The 18213-nt window shown below is 37.1% G+C and overlaps 1 protein-coding gene across 1 annotated transcript in view; it reads left to right on the forward strand.

Moving 5' to 3' along the window:
• The window catches only part of LOC115632334 (fringe glycosyltransferase), a 49431-nt gene that overhangs the window by 7183 nt on the left and 24035 nt on the right, over window positions 1-18213 (forward strand). The window contains exon 2 of the mRNA XM_030529439.1: window positions 3932-4429. Coding sequence (XP_030385299.1) covers window positions 3932-4429 — 498 coding nt within the window. The remainder of the gene's footprint in view (window positions 1-3931; window positions 4430-18213) is intronic.

Here is an 18213-nt window from a genome sequence, read left to right on the forward strand (position 1 = left end):
CAGATTATATGTCAGTCTGGCAAATATATTTGGTTAGTTTATTTTGTTATACTCAGATACAGAAGGATAAGAACGGTAGGTTTGTGAACAACATGCAAGCACCTCCAACCCCATATAGTACATATATAGTATTCCTAAAAAGCATATTTATATATTCTGGAACGCCTAAGTCCACATAAACCAAACCTGATATGTAGACTCTATTAAGCAGTTTCCACAATTCCAAAGCCAAGCAAACTAAACAATGCAGTGGTGGTTTTTTTTTTTTTTTTGTGGGTGCAGGCTTTTTTACTTTTAGACAAGTAGTCTGTAACGTTCTCTTTTGTTTGAATACAACCCATGCTGTATACTCGTTCACATGGCACAACATTTTACATTCTAATCTATGCATATATGTATTGTACATACAAATATATGTACACATATGCATTAAACCTCGAACGAATTCTAACTAAATCAGAAGGTGGCGGCAACCTGTTAAGTGCCTGCGATCAGCTGCTTTCACTTCACATAAAAATCACGACTCTTTAAATAAATTATCTACGGCTTTTAATCTTTATATACAGTCGTTCCAATTGAGTTCAGCAAAACACATACAAGTATGTAACAAGTATGTATGTTGAATGCTTTTTCTTTTTCTTCTCTTTGGCAAATTCATAATTCAACGTTTTAATTGCTGCCCTGCTGTTCGTTGACCAACTTTCCAAGCTTAATCAGGCCCAGACACACACACACACACACGCTCACATTTATATTACAATTTACACCTGCCACTTGCCACATGCCTTGCCTCAATGGTCGCTGCTGCTGTTGTTGTTGCTGTTACTGTGGCTGTCTTTTGAGTATGCACAAGAGACGTTTTGGGTGCCTCATTAGGCCAATAGTCGCTGCCTAGGAAGCTGTTTTCCAACTGCCCGCACACCGATCTCCGGCCAAGCCGTCTTCACGTCTTCACGTCTTTCCTCTTATTTCTGTATTTCTTTGGTGGCTTTTTTCTACGTTTTCTTTATCATCGACGCTATTATATTGAACACCGTTTGTCGATCGTGCCGCAATAAAAATGTATGAGCCGCTATCAACGAGACAATATCGCGTGAAGAAATATAAAACAACAACAACAACAACAACAGCAGCAATGACGGTGGCAACAGCAACAACAACAGCAAGAGCCACAATAACGAATTCGACAACCACAACCACTCGGTCTATAGCCGCTGTGCCTTTTTAAGCTTGTAATAAAAATATAAGAGAAAATGATTCCATTTAAACAGACGCTGAAGTAGAGCCATAAAAACGTAGACACATTAGAAATAGTCCGGTTTGTTAAGGAAGTTGGAGGCAAGTCAACTGATTTGAATAACGCCGCTTGACACAGAGCGGAAATAGTCTGGGAGTTGCTTTAAATACATACTCGTAGAATGGAGAAAATGTTTTAATTGCTAACTAAACTTTGAGTTGATAGCTTCAACAAACTAGGTGGGTATATAGGAGTAATGGAATGAAAATGCCCTTTTAGTTCAAGGAAATTAATTAAACCTATTTTCTATTTTTTGAATTTAATTAACTTTATGTGGGAAAATGTTAAACAGGAAATCCACACGAAACTCCTACGTCGATTGTAGCAAATACGATGGCTCAAAAGATTCTAAAAATCTTCATATGGCAGACTTTTAAAATTTTAAAAAATATTTGAGGATAATCAAGTACATTGGTCAGTTTTCGACTATTACTACCAGTCCAACCAAGTTTAATAAATAGCAGAATAGAATTTGTATCGTTTAATTCAATTATTTAGATGTCATTTTCAGATATCTTTTATTATTACCAGTCCAATCAAGTTTAACAAATAGCATAATACAATTGTATCGTTTAATTCAAATTGTTTAAATGTAATTTTGAGATAATGTGCGATCTTAAAGGCTTAAATTGTGAATTTTGGAATTTTTGGAATTTCAACAGTGTATTTGTATTAACATTAGTACTAATATTCTTCTTTAAGAACGGAGGGATCAATACTCATTTCCTCGTTTCGTAGCTAATACTATCAGTTTTCAATAAACCGTATTTTACTTTAGACCTTCCTATATTGCTTATTCCGTGTCTTCAGGAGTGGTCGAATTGGCAAATAATTTGCACACAAACTTCTTGAATTTCACAAATATATGAGGAAGAAATTTTATTTCTGTTAACAAGAGTTTGAAAAAAATATATTTTTCTAAAGAACTTTTCTGGAACTTAGTTTTGTACAAATTATTTGTATGAAAAAAAGAAAAAAATTAATTTTTTCATTAGAATGCTATTGTTTGCGAATTGCACAATTTCATTTTTTAAATAATTATTTTTAACGAAGGGATACGCTCGATATATATTTTTGGTCGACATCGCCTATTTAATTAGACGTCAGTTATTTTTGGAAAGGTCTTAGAATGTTTTCCTAAAATCTTACTTAAATCAGAACTGTAAAAAATAAACGAAATCATTTTGTTTTTATTTTGCAAGAATGTTATTTTAATTGAGAATAAAAGTGTAACTCTGCGCTCTTCTAATGTTCATTGTAAGGTTTTGATGTCAGTCTATTTCCCTGCCTTATACTTATTTTTTGCCACTCTCCAACTAGATACGTGTATGTACGTGTGTGTAGTACATACATACATATGTAAGTATGTCGTTCTCACTCTACTGCAATTTGAAATGAAATTCAAAGCCATTAAAATGAATTAGGCGAACCGTCGTTTTGTCGTTTTGTCGTCTACGACGTCATCGTCGTCGAGTTATCAGCGCACTTCAATCAAATCTCGTCAAAGAGAACCAACCCACAGGCCATTTAAATGTTTGGCCGTTGCGCAGGCGCACAAAGCAACAAAAACAAAAACAACAACAACAACTAGAGATTGAAGTGCCGCTCAACGTTCGCTGAGAGCAAACAAAAGCAAATGAACCTGTTATCAGTGGAAATTAATCAAGCGCTCAGCACAAAGTGAGTGTGTGAGTGATTGAGTAAGTGTGTGTGTGTGCTTGTGTGTTTGTGTGTTTGCTCTTACTCAGCTATTTTGTTGGTTTGTTTTCTGCTGCTTATTTGTTTGCCGTTCTTGTTGTTGCTTTTGTTGTTGTTTGTTGAAGTTCGCCTTTGTTTGCATTGTGAAAATGCCTGTTGGCACTGCAAGCAGGCTAAGAATCTACCTTCGTCTGCACCACAGCTGTATGCCCTTCACAAAAACCTTTCGACGAGGTACAACGACAGCTCAACGAATTTCTGATATCAATGCTGTGCCGACAGAAATAATTCACTCCCTATATCAATAAGTTAAGTGAATAGGAATTGGGTATTAAGCACTATATAATAATAACATTGCAATTAAAATGTTAGAAGCCGTATTTTATGAACTTTACAATAATTATTATAATTCGAGTCCGAATGGGTTGAATTTTTACTAAAAAACCTAAAAAAAACCTATAAAAAAATCTTGGCAAGGTAATCAACGTCACGTCACGTAGCGAACTTTCTTTGGAATACTGCCCTACTAAGCAAGTAACGAAATTTCGCATCGTGACGCACCAAATTTTTACATCAAAAAAAAGGTTCTGCAGCGTGCAGAAAATCGTTTTCCAAAATAATTTTCAAACAGCTATAACCATTGTTATGTTCCTGCACGATCTCGACAGATACCACCAATTAAAATCTATAAATAAGCTGTAATATTAGTGTAGTGTAGTGCTTACACCCAAAAGCAATATATCCTCATAATTTTTAGCGAAGGGTATAAAAAGAAGGGAGGGAATGCGATGAAGACGCGTCTTCATTTTTATTGCAGTCTACCATTTACACAACAAATTTACATTGTCATTGTCTTAAGCAAATCTTTCACAAGCCCTCTCTCACACACGCCCCTCTGTTTCTCACCCTCTCTCCCTCTCTCTGTTTTGATTGCAGTTGCAGCCCACACAGCACTTTAGTCAACTGGATGGCAATGAACTCTCAGTTGCCACCACCACCATTGTACCACCCGCACCCTCATCGCTCACACAAAAGGAGCAGCTGCAACTGCTGCAGGAATATACGTCCTCGCAGCCTGCACCGCTGGCCCGGGGGCTGCATGCCACGCCCACGCATGCCGCGTCGGCGGTGTCGATTGGATCGTCACCACCTGCCCAAACAACGGTTATCATACGCAAGGATATACGTAGCTTCAATTTCAGCGATATTGAGGTCAGCGAACGACCGACGGCCGCGCTCCTCAACGATCTGGCACGGCGCAGCCGTAACGGTGAACTGTTGCATGATCTGTCGCAGCGAGCGGTGACCGCAACGCCACAGCCGCCGATCACTGAACTCGATGACATTTTCATTAGCGTTAAGACAACCAAAAACTATCACGACACGCGGCTGGCGCTGATCATCAAGACTTGGTTCCAATTGGCGCGCGATCAGGTGAGTCCCAACTAATTTCGAAGCGGCGAAAGAAGTCAAAAGATTGCCCAACGATTAGTTTAGCTAATTTGGTTAGATGTTGCGTTGGCGTTGGCGCTGGCGACAATTGCCAGAGTTGAATTGCTCTAATTGTAGGCCAAAAGGTTGGCGCTGATTTGAGTTAAGCTTAGCGAATGTTTTTATATGGTACTCTAAAAGGGCAAACATTTAAGCTTACTTGGCTGAGCTTGTTTTTTGTTGTTGCTTTTAATTTATGAACCGCTTGAGCTGCGGTTTTTATTGGCAACTTAATTTTTTCTCTTTACTTTTTTTTTGGGGCATTTGCATAATGAGTTTTTAAGCTGTTTGAATTGATTTTGTTTTGCCGCAAAATTCATTTAACGATTTATGATTTTTTATTCTGCCACTTAATTGGCCATAAAAATGTCTTCATCCATTTGCGCTTTAAAGTATATGTGCATGTGTGTGTGTGTGTTGGTTTCGTGGCGACAGCCATAACAACAAATGATGGTGATGATGATAATGATGATCAGGCTATTGAGGTTGCCAATGCCGTGTTGCTGAAGATGTTGCTCATAATGTTGCTTATGGTATTTATTGATGATTATTCATTTTGGAAACATGTGTACTCAGCTATTTTGAATGGCTATAAACATGTATTTTATGAACGAAAACATTAATGTCTTTTGGGGTTCTTTTTAATACGTTCGCTTTATTCCTATTTAAATAGTAGTAAGCCCACAACTGAAAGAAAAAGTTCGTTTTGATGATGTAGTAGCTGATGAGGTTTCCAATGCCAGTGTTGCCAAAGATGCTGCTTGTTATGTTGCCAATGGTTTTTATTGATGAATATTCATTTTGGAAACATTGTTTAGGTGACAATAGCTTTCATTATGCTACTAATAAATTAATCTAATGTAAATTATTTTCTATAAAAACTTTTACTTCCACAGTTGACTCAAATAGTTTATTATATTTCAAAAATTGTTTATATAATCATTATGCGTATAATAAATGAATAAATGTTCCAGGAAAGTTTTAATAACTACATCTGAATAGATAGAATATGGAATTAAAGGTGATGGTTTGAAATGATGGGACGGGAATGTATTAAATTAAAGCTGTAAATTTTCCATAAGAGCGCCCAACTTGGGGCTGCTAAGACTAGTTTAGAAAACGGGTATTATGAAGATACAAAAAAAAAACACACACATTGCAATTATTGTTTCCCAATGCTCCCTACAGCTCGTTAGCTTTAAAACTAAGCGGGATGCAGCAAGTAAAACAAATAAACAGACAGAGAAGATCAATCTATATAGTGACTGTGTTTATCTGTATATCTGTATATATATTCTATAATCTTTTGGGGTTCTTTTTAATACGTTCGCTTTATTCCTATTTAAATAGTAGTAAGCCCACAACTGAAAGAAAAAGTTCGTTTTGATGATGTAGTAGCTGATGAGGTTTCCAATGCCAGTGTTGCCAAAGATGCTGCTTGTTATGTTGCCAATGGTTTTTATTGATGAATATTCATTTTGGAAACATTGTTTAGGTGACAATAGCTTTCATTATGCTACTAATAAATTAATCTAATGTAAATTATTTTCTATAAAAACTTTTACTTCCACAGTTGACTCAAATAGTTTATTATATTTCAAAAATTGTTTATATAATCATTATGCGTATAATAAATGAATAAATGTTCCAGGAAAGTTTTAATAACTACATCTGAATAGATAGAATATGGAATTAAAGGTGATGGTTTGAAATGATGGGACGGGAATGTATTAAATTAAAGCTGTAAATTTTCCATAAGAGCGCCCAACTTGGGGCTGCTAAGACTAGTTTAGAAAACGGGTATTATGAAGATACAAAAAAAAAAACACACATTGCAATTATTGTTTCCCAATGCTCCCTACAGCTCGTTAGCTTTAAAACTAAGCGGGATGCAGCAAGTAAAACAAATAAACAGACAGAGAAGATCAATCTATATAGTGACTGTGTTTATCTGTATATCTGTCAGATAGACAACGCGACGATTTTTATTGATATAGCTGATGATGATGACGTTTCGTTTATGATTTCATTTCTGCATTGTAAAAGCAAAAATAAAAGTCAGGTAATGCCGCAAAAAACAAACGATGCTGCTTCGGCTGCCACCGTTGATGAGTTTTCGTTTATGATTTCATTTTGACAACATGCCGGCTTCGATTTTTTTTATTAAAAAAAATAAATATCTACATACATACATATATACAAATACGTGCAGAGCCATCGCATTAATATTCATGTGAAAGGATATGCTGCTCATTGTTGGTGCTTTTCGTTGCCTGACTTCTGTGCCAACTTATGCAAAATCACGCGTCACAATTGTGTTTTGTTATTGTTTACATAAAACTGCACTCGCTGGCAGCAAAGCGAGGCCCAAGGCTCAAGGCCCGCAGCCCGTAGACCGTAGTCCGTAGCCCGCAGGTTGGTGATGTTCGTGTGTTGACAGTAAAAAAAAAATAATAAAAAAGAATAACAGACCGTACCACAACATAAATAAATAAAGAGTGAGCATGTGTGTGTGTGTGTGCATTACCTTTTGAAAATTGTAAAAATGCCCGGCAAGCACGTTTTGCAGCAACACCAACAACAACAACAATAGTAGCGACAGCAACATATTTTTATTTACTCGTTGACACTTTTAAGTGCAGTTAGTTATTTTATGTAGCCGGACAGCTTAAAACCATTCACAATTTGCAATCACCGCTGAAATTGACAGCAGTCGTCAACTGTGGGCATTATAATTTTCACACACACACACACAGACACACTCACACATCTAGTTGTGATCAGCAACTTTTACCTTAACCGGGCTTAAAACTGGCGAGCTACATAAATTGCGAGTTGGCAACAATTACGTCGAGCAAGAAAGGCAAAGACGCGTTGTAGTTGCAGTTAATTTTCTGCAGGAGGAAAGGGGCCAACTTTAGCCAAGTTTCACCAGCTGAAGCTGAAGCAGCATCAGCAGCAACTACAACGACAACAACAGCTCAGCAGCTTTAAACTTGCACTTACACTTGTTACATAGCGATAGCAGCAACATTGCAGCACCAATAGCAACAATAGTTGCTGGCAACATGCTGGCATCAGCAACATTGCAGTCCAGCAACAATTGGCAGACGTTTTGGCTTGCCATGGCAGCCAATTATTTTGGATGCGACTGCATTGTTGTTGTTACTGCCGTGCGTCAATGTAACTTGTTCGACGCTGTGCTTAACAACAACAGCAACAACAACAACAAGCTGACTAACATAATAGCAACAAAGTTGCGTGCAGTTTTAGCCAAAAGTTCGATTTGATTTGCGCGCCTTGCGTTTGAAAACAATTTGTTGTAATTGCCTGCTGTTGTTGTTTACTATTCTTGCAGCTTCTGCTGCTGATGCTACTGCTGCTGCAGCACTAATAAGCGCTTGATTAATGTTTTGTTTACCAACTGGCCTGGCATTGCACTGTGGAGTGAAAAGTGCTGCTTCCGGCCATTTATTCGCTGATTAACCAATTCATAGTAATGAACACGAAACATGTAATTTGCGATAATTAAATAAAAGGAATATTTGTTACCTAAATTAGTTAGTTCCAAACTTTTCTCAAAACAGTTAAAGACTCAACAAAGGTGAGTCTTGTGTTCGGAAAACCGCAATTCAAATTTAAAAGTAATACAAGTACTTTGAATAAAGCATATATTTGAAAGAATCCAAAGAAAATCGTTTTTCAATTAAAATAAAATAGTAACTCCCAAAAATGTACCTACAATTTGATAAAAACTACGAAACTAGAATGGCTAATTGGGAAACAAATTATATATGTATTTCACTTTGAATAAGATGTGAAGAAAATTCAGAGTACGGTTTGCTAATTGCAAACTATGATGAGCCAAAATAAAGATTGGAATATAAATTATGGCAGATACTGGATTTTAATATTTGGCATACTGATTAGCACGACTTAACTAAAAATGTTGATTTCTAAAACTTATCTAAGAAAACGTACCTATTATGAAAATGCAAGGTCTCAAACGAATGCATATTTGTCCTACCAGATCTTGATTTTATAAATGCGCCTTTTAGCGTAACATATAGTTGAGTTACTGAAATAGGTCGAAAAATAAACCTTGTTAAGTTCGGTCAATCCATAAAATTGATATTTTTGTTGTTAAAAAAATATATTTTTGAAAAAATGTGGCCCATTGTGTTGCCGCTTTGAACTGTTGCATAGTCCCGTCCTTCCATAGTTTCTGCGTGTTTTTGCGCATAAACTACATCCATTCAGAGACTTGGATGAATTTGGAAATACTCCTCGGCCTCCTTCTGGACAATGCTGATAAATTTGGGAGGAAATTGGTTCCTAAGAATCGCTATCTTGCTCTTAGTAAGGCCGGACAGTCGTAGGCCGGCCCAGTGATGGCTCTGATTGGTAATAATTTGGAAATAATTTAAGTTGCAACATGGCTATCAGTTTCGCAACACATTTATTCAGTTTAATTAGTCCTTCAGCCCATTGTAAATGAAGCGCTTCTTCGGAGTGCGTTTCCACGTTAGTTAGGCTTAAACCGGCCGCCCTGTCTCATTGTTATTAGCCCCATCTATAAAAGGGCAAAAGCAACTAAACAAGTCTTTGGCTCGCTGTCAGGCCGTGTGCCCAAGAAGGGCAACAGTCCATTCTGAATGCGTGGCCAGCTTGTTAGTTGGTTAGCAACTGGCAGGCATTTTAAAGGACAGTCTGACTTTTTTTTATTGGAACCCTCTCTCTCTTATTAATTTATATTTATAAAGCAATTGGCCGCAATTGCTGCCAACTAGAAACTTTGTGTTTCTGCCTGGCTCGTACTCGTATAGTATGAGTCACTGAAATAGAGTTGGTTGCTGGTGAAAAATTGCCATGGCCCAGTCAAATTTTTCATGCTTTCATACGCTTACAAATGAGCATAAATTACCGACAGTTCCAAATAGGCAGCCCGTCCGTCCAGTCTGTCGGTCCGGGGAGCTAGGGAGCCAGGGAGCCAGCTACCAAACAAGCTGATTGTCTTGATTGAACGCTTTTCAAATGCAGCTTGGAAAATCGCGTGCAATTTTCGTGGAGTCGAGAGTTTTGGCTACCGTTTAATCTTCTGTCAGTCAGACGAAGTCAAATTTGCATGCGCGGCTGCATAAATTTTGCAGACTCCACAATTTCTGCCTTTGTGGCCGCTGTGGCTGTGGCTGTAGCTGCTGCAATTCCAGCTGCAGTGTGGCATGTGCAACATCATGTTGCAGCGGTTGCTTATTTGTTAGCCAAGTTGTCGCTTTTAAGTTGGCAAACGCATGTCAAATGTCAGCGTGGGCCGCAAATGTTGTCTGATAAATCAAACAAACACAGGTTGACAAACTGTCAGCGTCTTGCGGGGTTGCGAGTGGGTGGAGACTTTGGATGCTGGCTTGTTTGGTTGTTCCTTTGTTGCCCCTAATTTCGATTTAATGAAGGTGGCATGTAAACTTCATCATTCGTTGATTGATAGGCGGCTTGATTGGTGAGGCTTCGTTAATGCTGATTGTTGTACTTGTAGTTTGCATAGCGAATGAGATGCAAGTAAATCTCACTTTAATTGATTTATAGACAAGTAAAATTTTAATAAAAAAAAACCGACCTCAGGTCTAGTGCAGTGAATGCTTTTTTTGTCATTTAAAGTGACGGATGACTTTGAGGTAATAGCATCGGGTTCAGGAATAGAATTTTCAGCTAAATGAGTGATGTCTAAGTTTTCTCATGAATGCCATTGCCATTTGAAGCATGCGCTTTCAAATACAAAGATAATCATCAAAATCGGTTTACCCAGTGAAAAGTACTGAGAAAAAACAAAAACAGTCGAATTGAGAACGTCCTTCTTGAAATACATCCTTTCCAATAAAAAAAATAAATAAGAATCATTGAAATCGGTGGGCGTGTTATTGAGTTATTCGTGGATGGATGCCTTTATGGACCAAATTGAAATGGGACCATTCGGGAGCACCAGCTTTCAAATGGAAAAGAATCATTAAAATCGGTCCACCCAGTCGAATGTGCGGAGGTAACAAACATAAAAAAAAATATAGACGAATTGATAACCTCCTCCTTTTTGAAGTCGGTTAAAATGGAAACAAGGAATGTTTGAAGCTTTAAGCTTGGATGATTTTAAAAAAGTATCTGTTTGACAGTCGGTACCCCTGGATCTAGAAAAGTATTGCAACTAGAGCTAATAAACCTGAAGTGTAATTTCTGCTAGTCTTTCTATATATCAAGCTTATCAGTGCTGAGGTACAAAAAAAAAACCAAAGCGAATGATAACGAAAGGAATGAGTGTTTCGTTAGCGCCTTAAATTGGAGTCTATACCTAGAGATGGAAGCTTTAATTGATAAATAATACAAATGAGTTCGAGGTTCATTTAAAGGCAGGTGAGAGTTGTATGAAATGTTGTTGATATATTCTTGTATTTTGACGTTGCATAACATTAACGTGAGCTCAAACTTTCTTTCTGAGCAGCTGAAATAAATTTGATTTAAAAGTTGGCAATTCATATAAAACAGACACACTGCCACAGCTGACTCACTTTTGTGAGATTCACGGCTTGATGTGGCTTTTTGAGTTCTCGGGAAATGCGTACACAAATTTTTATGTTGGCCGGCGTTTCGAAACAAAAAGCTGGTCACATTTTATTAGGCCCACATGTGTTGAGCGCAACAACTTCCGTGGCAGCAACAATTTCCATTTATTCACTGTTTCGCTACAAATCAGTCGCTGTCAGCGTCTTGGGCTGTGTCTGTGTCTGTGTCGTTCCAACAATGTCATAAAATTTGACTTTGCCAGCATTAGATGGCAACAGTTTTGTTCAGAGCGCATCCCTCCCTTTCCCCACCTCCCTCGACCGGATCGACAGTGGCGCAGTAACGACAACTGCCGTCGCGCCTCGTTGGCTGCCACGTCCGCTGACCCACAGTGAAGAGCTCGGAGGAGGTCCGTCTTTTCAGATCTGGTGTGTGTGTGTGTGTGTGTGCGTGCTCTGTGCTTTGTTTCGGTTTTTGCGCTCCCTAGGCAGGCCTATTAAATTCATAACGTGCCATGTCCAGCTCTTGGGTCTCGCCGGTCTTTTGGTTTACTGCTTAAATCTCATTAACTCTTCTTTGCGCCGGCCTATAGACTCGCCGGTGGATCGTTGTTGGCCATTGCTGCGCTTTAATGTCGCCTCGCTGGCTTTCAGCACGCACACAAACATAGACAGAAGAGAGTGGCGGAGAGAGGGAGAGGCAGAGAGAGGAGAGTGAAGGGGAGCAAGAGTGACACGTCTGTGGCCCCTCCCCAGCACACCTCACTGCCACAGCCCGTTGTTGACACCAAAAAACACGTTGCACAGCACAAGGAGCTGCGGTGGCAACTTGACGGACAGCCAGTCGGACAGTCAGCCAGTCAGTCAGTCAGCCAGTCAGTCAGTTAGTGAAGCAGATAGTCGGCAGTGGCTTTTGTTTGCACTGTCCAGTGGACCAGCAGCGGATAGGGGGAGGGGAGGCGACGACGCCAGTCTTTGTGTTTTGGGATTTTTGCACGCGGCAACGTCGACCACGACGACGACTGCCAAGCAGTCCGTCACTCATTCAGTCAGGCTGTCAGTTGTTCATAAATATGGCAAGTAATGACAGTTTTAATGCGCACACACACACACACATATGGTGACAGATGTGTCTGTGTCTGTGTGTGTGTCTGAGCTGCTGTTCTACTTATAAGTATATACCTAGAGAGTTAAAGAATATGTGAGATATGTGCATTGATTACGATTTACTGGAGACTAAGCAAGCTGGCACATTTTTAATAAAACTCCTAGGTGAAGTAATGGGGGAGCTTCCATTCTAAAATATCACTTTTTATACTCTGTACATGAAATGTACAAGAGTATATTAGGTTTGCGGGAGCTGAAAAATGTAACAGGCAGAAGGAGGCGTGGCAGACCCCACAAAGTATATATATTCTTGATCAGCATGACGAGACGAGTCGATCTAGCCCTGTCTGTCTGTCTGTCCGTCTGTCCGTCCGTATGAACACCTGGATCTCAGAGACTATAAGAGATAGAGACACCAAATTTTGCACAAAGATGCGTTATGTGTGTATTCTATACGAGTTTGTTTTATTTTTTTGATTTTCCCCCCCCACTTCCCCCCTATGGGGGTTTTCCCGATTTTCCATTCGTATAATCGCCTATATCTCGGAGACTATAAGACCTAGGAACACCAAATTTTAGTCCCAGATGCCTTATGTGAATACGCAGAAAATGTATATTTTGGAATTCCCCTCCCTCCCCCCTCTACCCCGCAAATCGTAACTCCCGTAATTCTTGGAATTTCGAACTAAAATTTTGGAAATACCCCCAGTTGGTTATTATGTGTCCGTATGCCAAATTTCATTATGATAGACCGATTTAACAAGAAGTTATAGCCATAAATATATTTGCTGATGCAGCGCTGCTGCAGCGCTGCTCAAGCGCTGCCCGCGGCTGTTGTTGATGTTGCTGTTTGGTTGACTGCGAAAATGCTTACACAGACACGAATTGATGCGCATAGGCATACATACACTCACACAGACGCAATTGCTATGTAAATGTTCAATTATACACCCTTTACGTGAGTTCGAATACCGAGAGAGGTAAAATCGATCACATTTTTTTTTTATTTTCTTAATTTTTTTATTTTCTATAGTTATTGTAAACATATGTACAGAGTATTTCAAAGTCGGGACACCCGACTTTAGCTTTTTTACTTGTTCTAATACAATTCGGTTCTTTCAACGGTTGAGTATTTTCACATAGAAATTCAGAAATAAACATCAAAATGTTTTTTTCAAAAATTGCATCTTAGCTTCATTTACAGAAAGTAAAATAATATTTAAGAAGCTATTTTATAAATATATTCACAATTCCAATAAAACACAATAATCATCATAAATATCACTTCAATTAAAATTGGATGGATCACTGAAAAATTGAATTTATTCTGCGAATGTTTTATTATATTCTTCGAAAAAAAAATATTATAATATATTAAAAGGCATTAGAAGTAGACAGTAGAAATTATTAAATATTTAAGAGCTCATCCTAGCCAATACACTGTATAATAAAAGTTTATAACTGTTTTACAATATTATTGTTTTTATTAAGCTGCAGAATCAACAATCGATGTGAAATCTTAACCAAATCGTAATGCATCGCTTGAACAAACTGCAAAGCTGAGTTTTCGAAGCGTCAACTCAATTTTTCGTAACCCAATTTCTGAAATAGCAACATGTCTTTATAAATTCAATTGAATGCGCTAAATGGGAGCAGCGGACATGAAACTGTTTGGGTGTGACGCCCACGCGGCGTATGTGCAATATTTGTGTTCTTTTTTGTTGCTGCTTTTTACCTCGCAATTAAAATTCAATTGTTCAGGCTCAATTTTGACAACTGACAGCGGGCCCAACGTGTGCCACCAACGCATACAAAGTGAATTTCTAGAGCCCCACTCTCCATTCCCCAACCCCTCAAGCACTCCCCCACACCCCTACCCCAGCTCTCTCCTCTGCCAGCTATCAGTGTTTGGTGTGTGCGGCGGTTGACGGGCTTTTGTTGCTATTGCTGTCCATTGTTGTTGATTGTTGCTTTTGGTTTTTTAATGCGCTTCAATTTAATTCAATTCGCAATAAATTGAAATTTCAATTGTACATACGCTTGTGCGAGTATGCGACACAATTTCGTCGTCGACGTCAGCGTTCCGCACGAACTTCCTTTTTATGTTCCCCATTCCCAATTGAGGTTTATTCTTCTCATTTTTCGTACGTCATTTAATATGCCATTTACTTAACACCAACGGCAAACAGCTCTCTTTCTCTCAGTGTATGCGCGAGTATGTGTGTGAGTGTGTGGACACTGTTGCATATTTAAACACAGAGCAATTATTATTAACGTTATGCACTCAATTTCATGCGACTGCAACAACAGCAACAACAACAAACGCAGGAGCAAAAACAACCACAATATTGAAAGTAATTGCAACAATGGCTGCTGATATTCGTATTATCCTGGACACGCGATAGTTCGCTCTGCAGACACAAAGAATTTAATTACAAGTACATGACATATTTTATTTATTGGCTTCGACCTTTACCACGACTGCCATGCCATGCAGAATTAATTAAACCTTTGCCTTTGTCATACACCCACATACAGATATATATATATATATATATATATATATATATAAATTTAAAGACAATCAGTTAATCAGTCAGTTCGTCAATCACATAATTGGTGCATTTATTTAGCAATCATCAACAAAATTCAACTCTTAAATTGTTGCTCGATGGCGCCTGCGTAGCCTTCCCTCAGCCTTGAGGGCAATCGAAAACAGGGTCACTAACAACAACAACAACAACAACAATACTCGAACAACAACAGCAATCGAAACTCAATCGCAGTCTCAGTTATTAAGCGGCAGTAGCCTATAATTAAAATTTTGACCTTTTTTGTGGTTTCGGCTGCCGCTGAAAATAGCTGAGAAATATTACGCGAACCGAACAACGCCCACTTTTATGGGCATGTTAAGCATATGTGTGTGTGTGTTTGTATGTGTTTGTGTGTGTGTTTGTGTGTATTTGTGTATGTTGTGTGTTGTGGTCGTTGGGCGGACAAAGTTGCTGATGAGTTTATTTCGCTGGGTGTGATAAATGATATGCGAACAAGTGACACCCTTGTGCCAGATCCAGAATGATTCACGAAGCGATTCTACTTATATATCTATACTAGGTTTTCGTTCACCTATTTGTGTAACCTTTAGCCGCGATTTTATTTGACGCCCCACAAGGAAATTGTTGGCAAACCAATCATCTAGTAGGCAGTGATATATGTGAAGTATTTCAGTTTTCAAAATGTTATGTTTTCTATTATTTCACAATTTTAAAAGATGCTGTTTAAAAATGTAGTATGTACTTGGAATTAATCAATTAATCATTATTATTATTATTATTATTATTATTATTATTATTATTATTATTATTATTATTATTATTATTATTATTATTATTATTATTATTATTATTATTATTATTATTATTATTATTATTATTATTATTATTATATTATTATTATTATTATTATTATTATTATTATTATTATTATTATTATTATTATTATTATTATTATTATTATTATTATTATTATTATTATTTTATTTTTTTTTTTTTTAATTGAAAAGAAATGCTTTTAGCAAACTTTAAATTATTTTCAAGATACGAGTATATACGAATATAATATAATATATAAATGTACAGCTTAAATTGTTATTTTAAGTTATACTTGTATATATATAATCGACAGAATACATACATACATTTCTTTTGTATTTAACCGACTTCAAAAAAAGCAGGAGGTCATCAATTCGTCTTTAAAATTTGAACAAAAAAAAAAACCAATTCGGATTTAATACAGTGAATGCTTTTTTTTGTCATTGAAAGTAACATAATGTCTCGAGGATAATTCTGAAGTTACAGCATCCTATGCAAAAATAGAATTTTTAGCTATTTGGACATAATGAGGTATGTTTTATTATCAGAACCCGACCAAATTGAAATGGAACCATACGGGAAGCATAAGGTTTCAAATATAACAGATTTATGTAAATTATAAAAGTTAAATTGTATTTAAGACTGAACATCTAGTCTCAGTTGTATTTGTATTTAACTATAAGTTTAATTAAGTTATAAATATAGCAGTATAATTAAAAAAAAAGCATCAAAATGCGTTTTAAAAATCAAATTCTACACCTAATCTACATAATTTTTTGATGCTTTTTCAGTTAAAATACTCGACAGTGAACAATCCTTCAAGTTTAATTTTTATTTCGCCAGTTTTTCAATTGTTTATTGATAACTTTTTGGTACTATTGACTCAATTGTAGCTTATTTCTTATACATTTCCACATACTGACTTATCTCAGACTACGCTCTTTTCTGAAGGCTACGAGCAAGCAACTTTCACTCCCTGCTTAACGAAAAAGGAAAAAATAAATTAGAAAGCAAAGCGGATACGCCCAGCAATAATTTTTTGTTCAGCAACAGCAACAATGCGGCAAAATTCGTCCATGGGGACTGGGTTGCGGCTCCAAAACTCTAGCCAATGCACAAATATGCAGACAAAGTCGAATGCAAACCGCTGAGCATTTGGTATCGGCACCGACCGGGTCTGGACCATTTGTAAGGCCGTCGCGTTGCGCTATGTTGTTGCTATTGTTGTTAGTGGTGGTGCTGTTAGTGGTAGTGGCGGCAGCAGCTGCTGCAACCGCATCTAAAATGTGCATTTGGCCTAAAGGTGTACGTGCGCCAAAGTCGACCGCACCCCACGTGCTTTTTGTCTTTGGGCGTGCACAGTGATCGAAAACAATGTTCAAGTGGTTAAAACCAAAATTAAATGTATCCTTATTCATTCAGTTAGTTAGTTAGCGACAAACAAGTCTATCGATGCAACAAAAGCCGTTCAGAGAAGCCCATCAAATACTTGTATTAAATTTTATATTTATTATGATTATTAATTTATATTTTATAGATTATATTACATATTTTGGGGCCAGGTTGCCTCGATCCATAGCTCAATTCAATTTATATTTGATAGGCCCCATGATACTGTTTTGTTTTTGGGAAAATATTATTGACAGACACATTTTTTTTGGAAATGATGGAAAGAAAATTAAGAAAATAAATTTAAGAAAAATAGGTCTTCTGATAGTTTGTGAATCTTCCTACATCGATTTAAATACACATATATACTATAATTAAGTGCAAATTATTTTGTAAGCTTGTGTATGAATAGATAGTTTTGTAAAGAACTGGCAATATGGGTACGTGTTCCTCATTTTTGGGATCAATTAAGAGTTTTAAGAGTTCTTAATAATTTTTCCCCACAGCTAGAACACTAATGCTGAAATCAATCGCTTTCAAGCTTTTATTATTTGTTGGAATTCGAAAATAGAAACAGGTTTATTTGAGTTGTCATATTTCATGTTGCTTGGTTTTTCGGCAATAATAGTTTTGTAGGAGAATGGTTCTCTGCCAACAATCGTAGATAATGCAAGAGAAGCAAATACTCGTAAGTAGCCTTAAATTCGTACCACTGTATCATTTTTCTTGTAGAATTAAAATACATGAACTAAATATTGTAAATATACGTATACGTAAGTATATATCCCCAATTCCTCGAATAGGATGCGAGCTTGTTTAATCATTTACTACTTATTTTTGAAATAGTTAATTGAATTACAATCGAATGTTTCCCAACTCAAAGCTTTTTATGCAATAGAAGTAGAAAACAATTCAACTGAAGTTGTGTTCAAAATTCCAATACTCAATTGAGTGCTCAACATTGTCCCTAATAAGAGTTTAACTATTTAATACTTATTTTTCAAATGAGTGGAGCTTAACTATTTAATACTTATTTTTCAAATGAGTGTTTCCCAACACAATTTTCCAGACTTTTGACATCGTTAATAAATTGAATTAGTTTCGAATGTGGAATTTGCAGCTCAGCTCAATTTAATTTCGTAGCCACTGTATTGGTGGGGCATTAAATTTGGCGCGACCGAAAAAACTAAAATAAAAAAACAACAAAAAAATTACTACAAAAAGTGGCCGAAACGTCAATGGTTGTTGCAAAGCTAGTTGAGTTTTTAGCCACAGAGCCTTTTGCCTGTGGCGCGACGGGCTGCAAGGAGGT

The sequence above is a fragment of the Scaptodrosophila lebanonensis genome, unplaced genomic scaffold, assembly GCF_003285725.1.
Source record: "Scaptodrosophila lebanonensis strain 11010-0011.00,11010-0021.00 unplaced genomic scaffold, SlebRS2 tig00001415-arrow-pilon, whole genome shotgun sequence".
Lineage (NCBI taxonomy): Eukaryota > Metazoa > Arthropoda > Insecta > Diptera > Drosophilidae > Scaptodrosophila > Scaptodrosophila lebanonensis.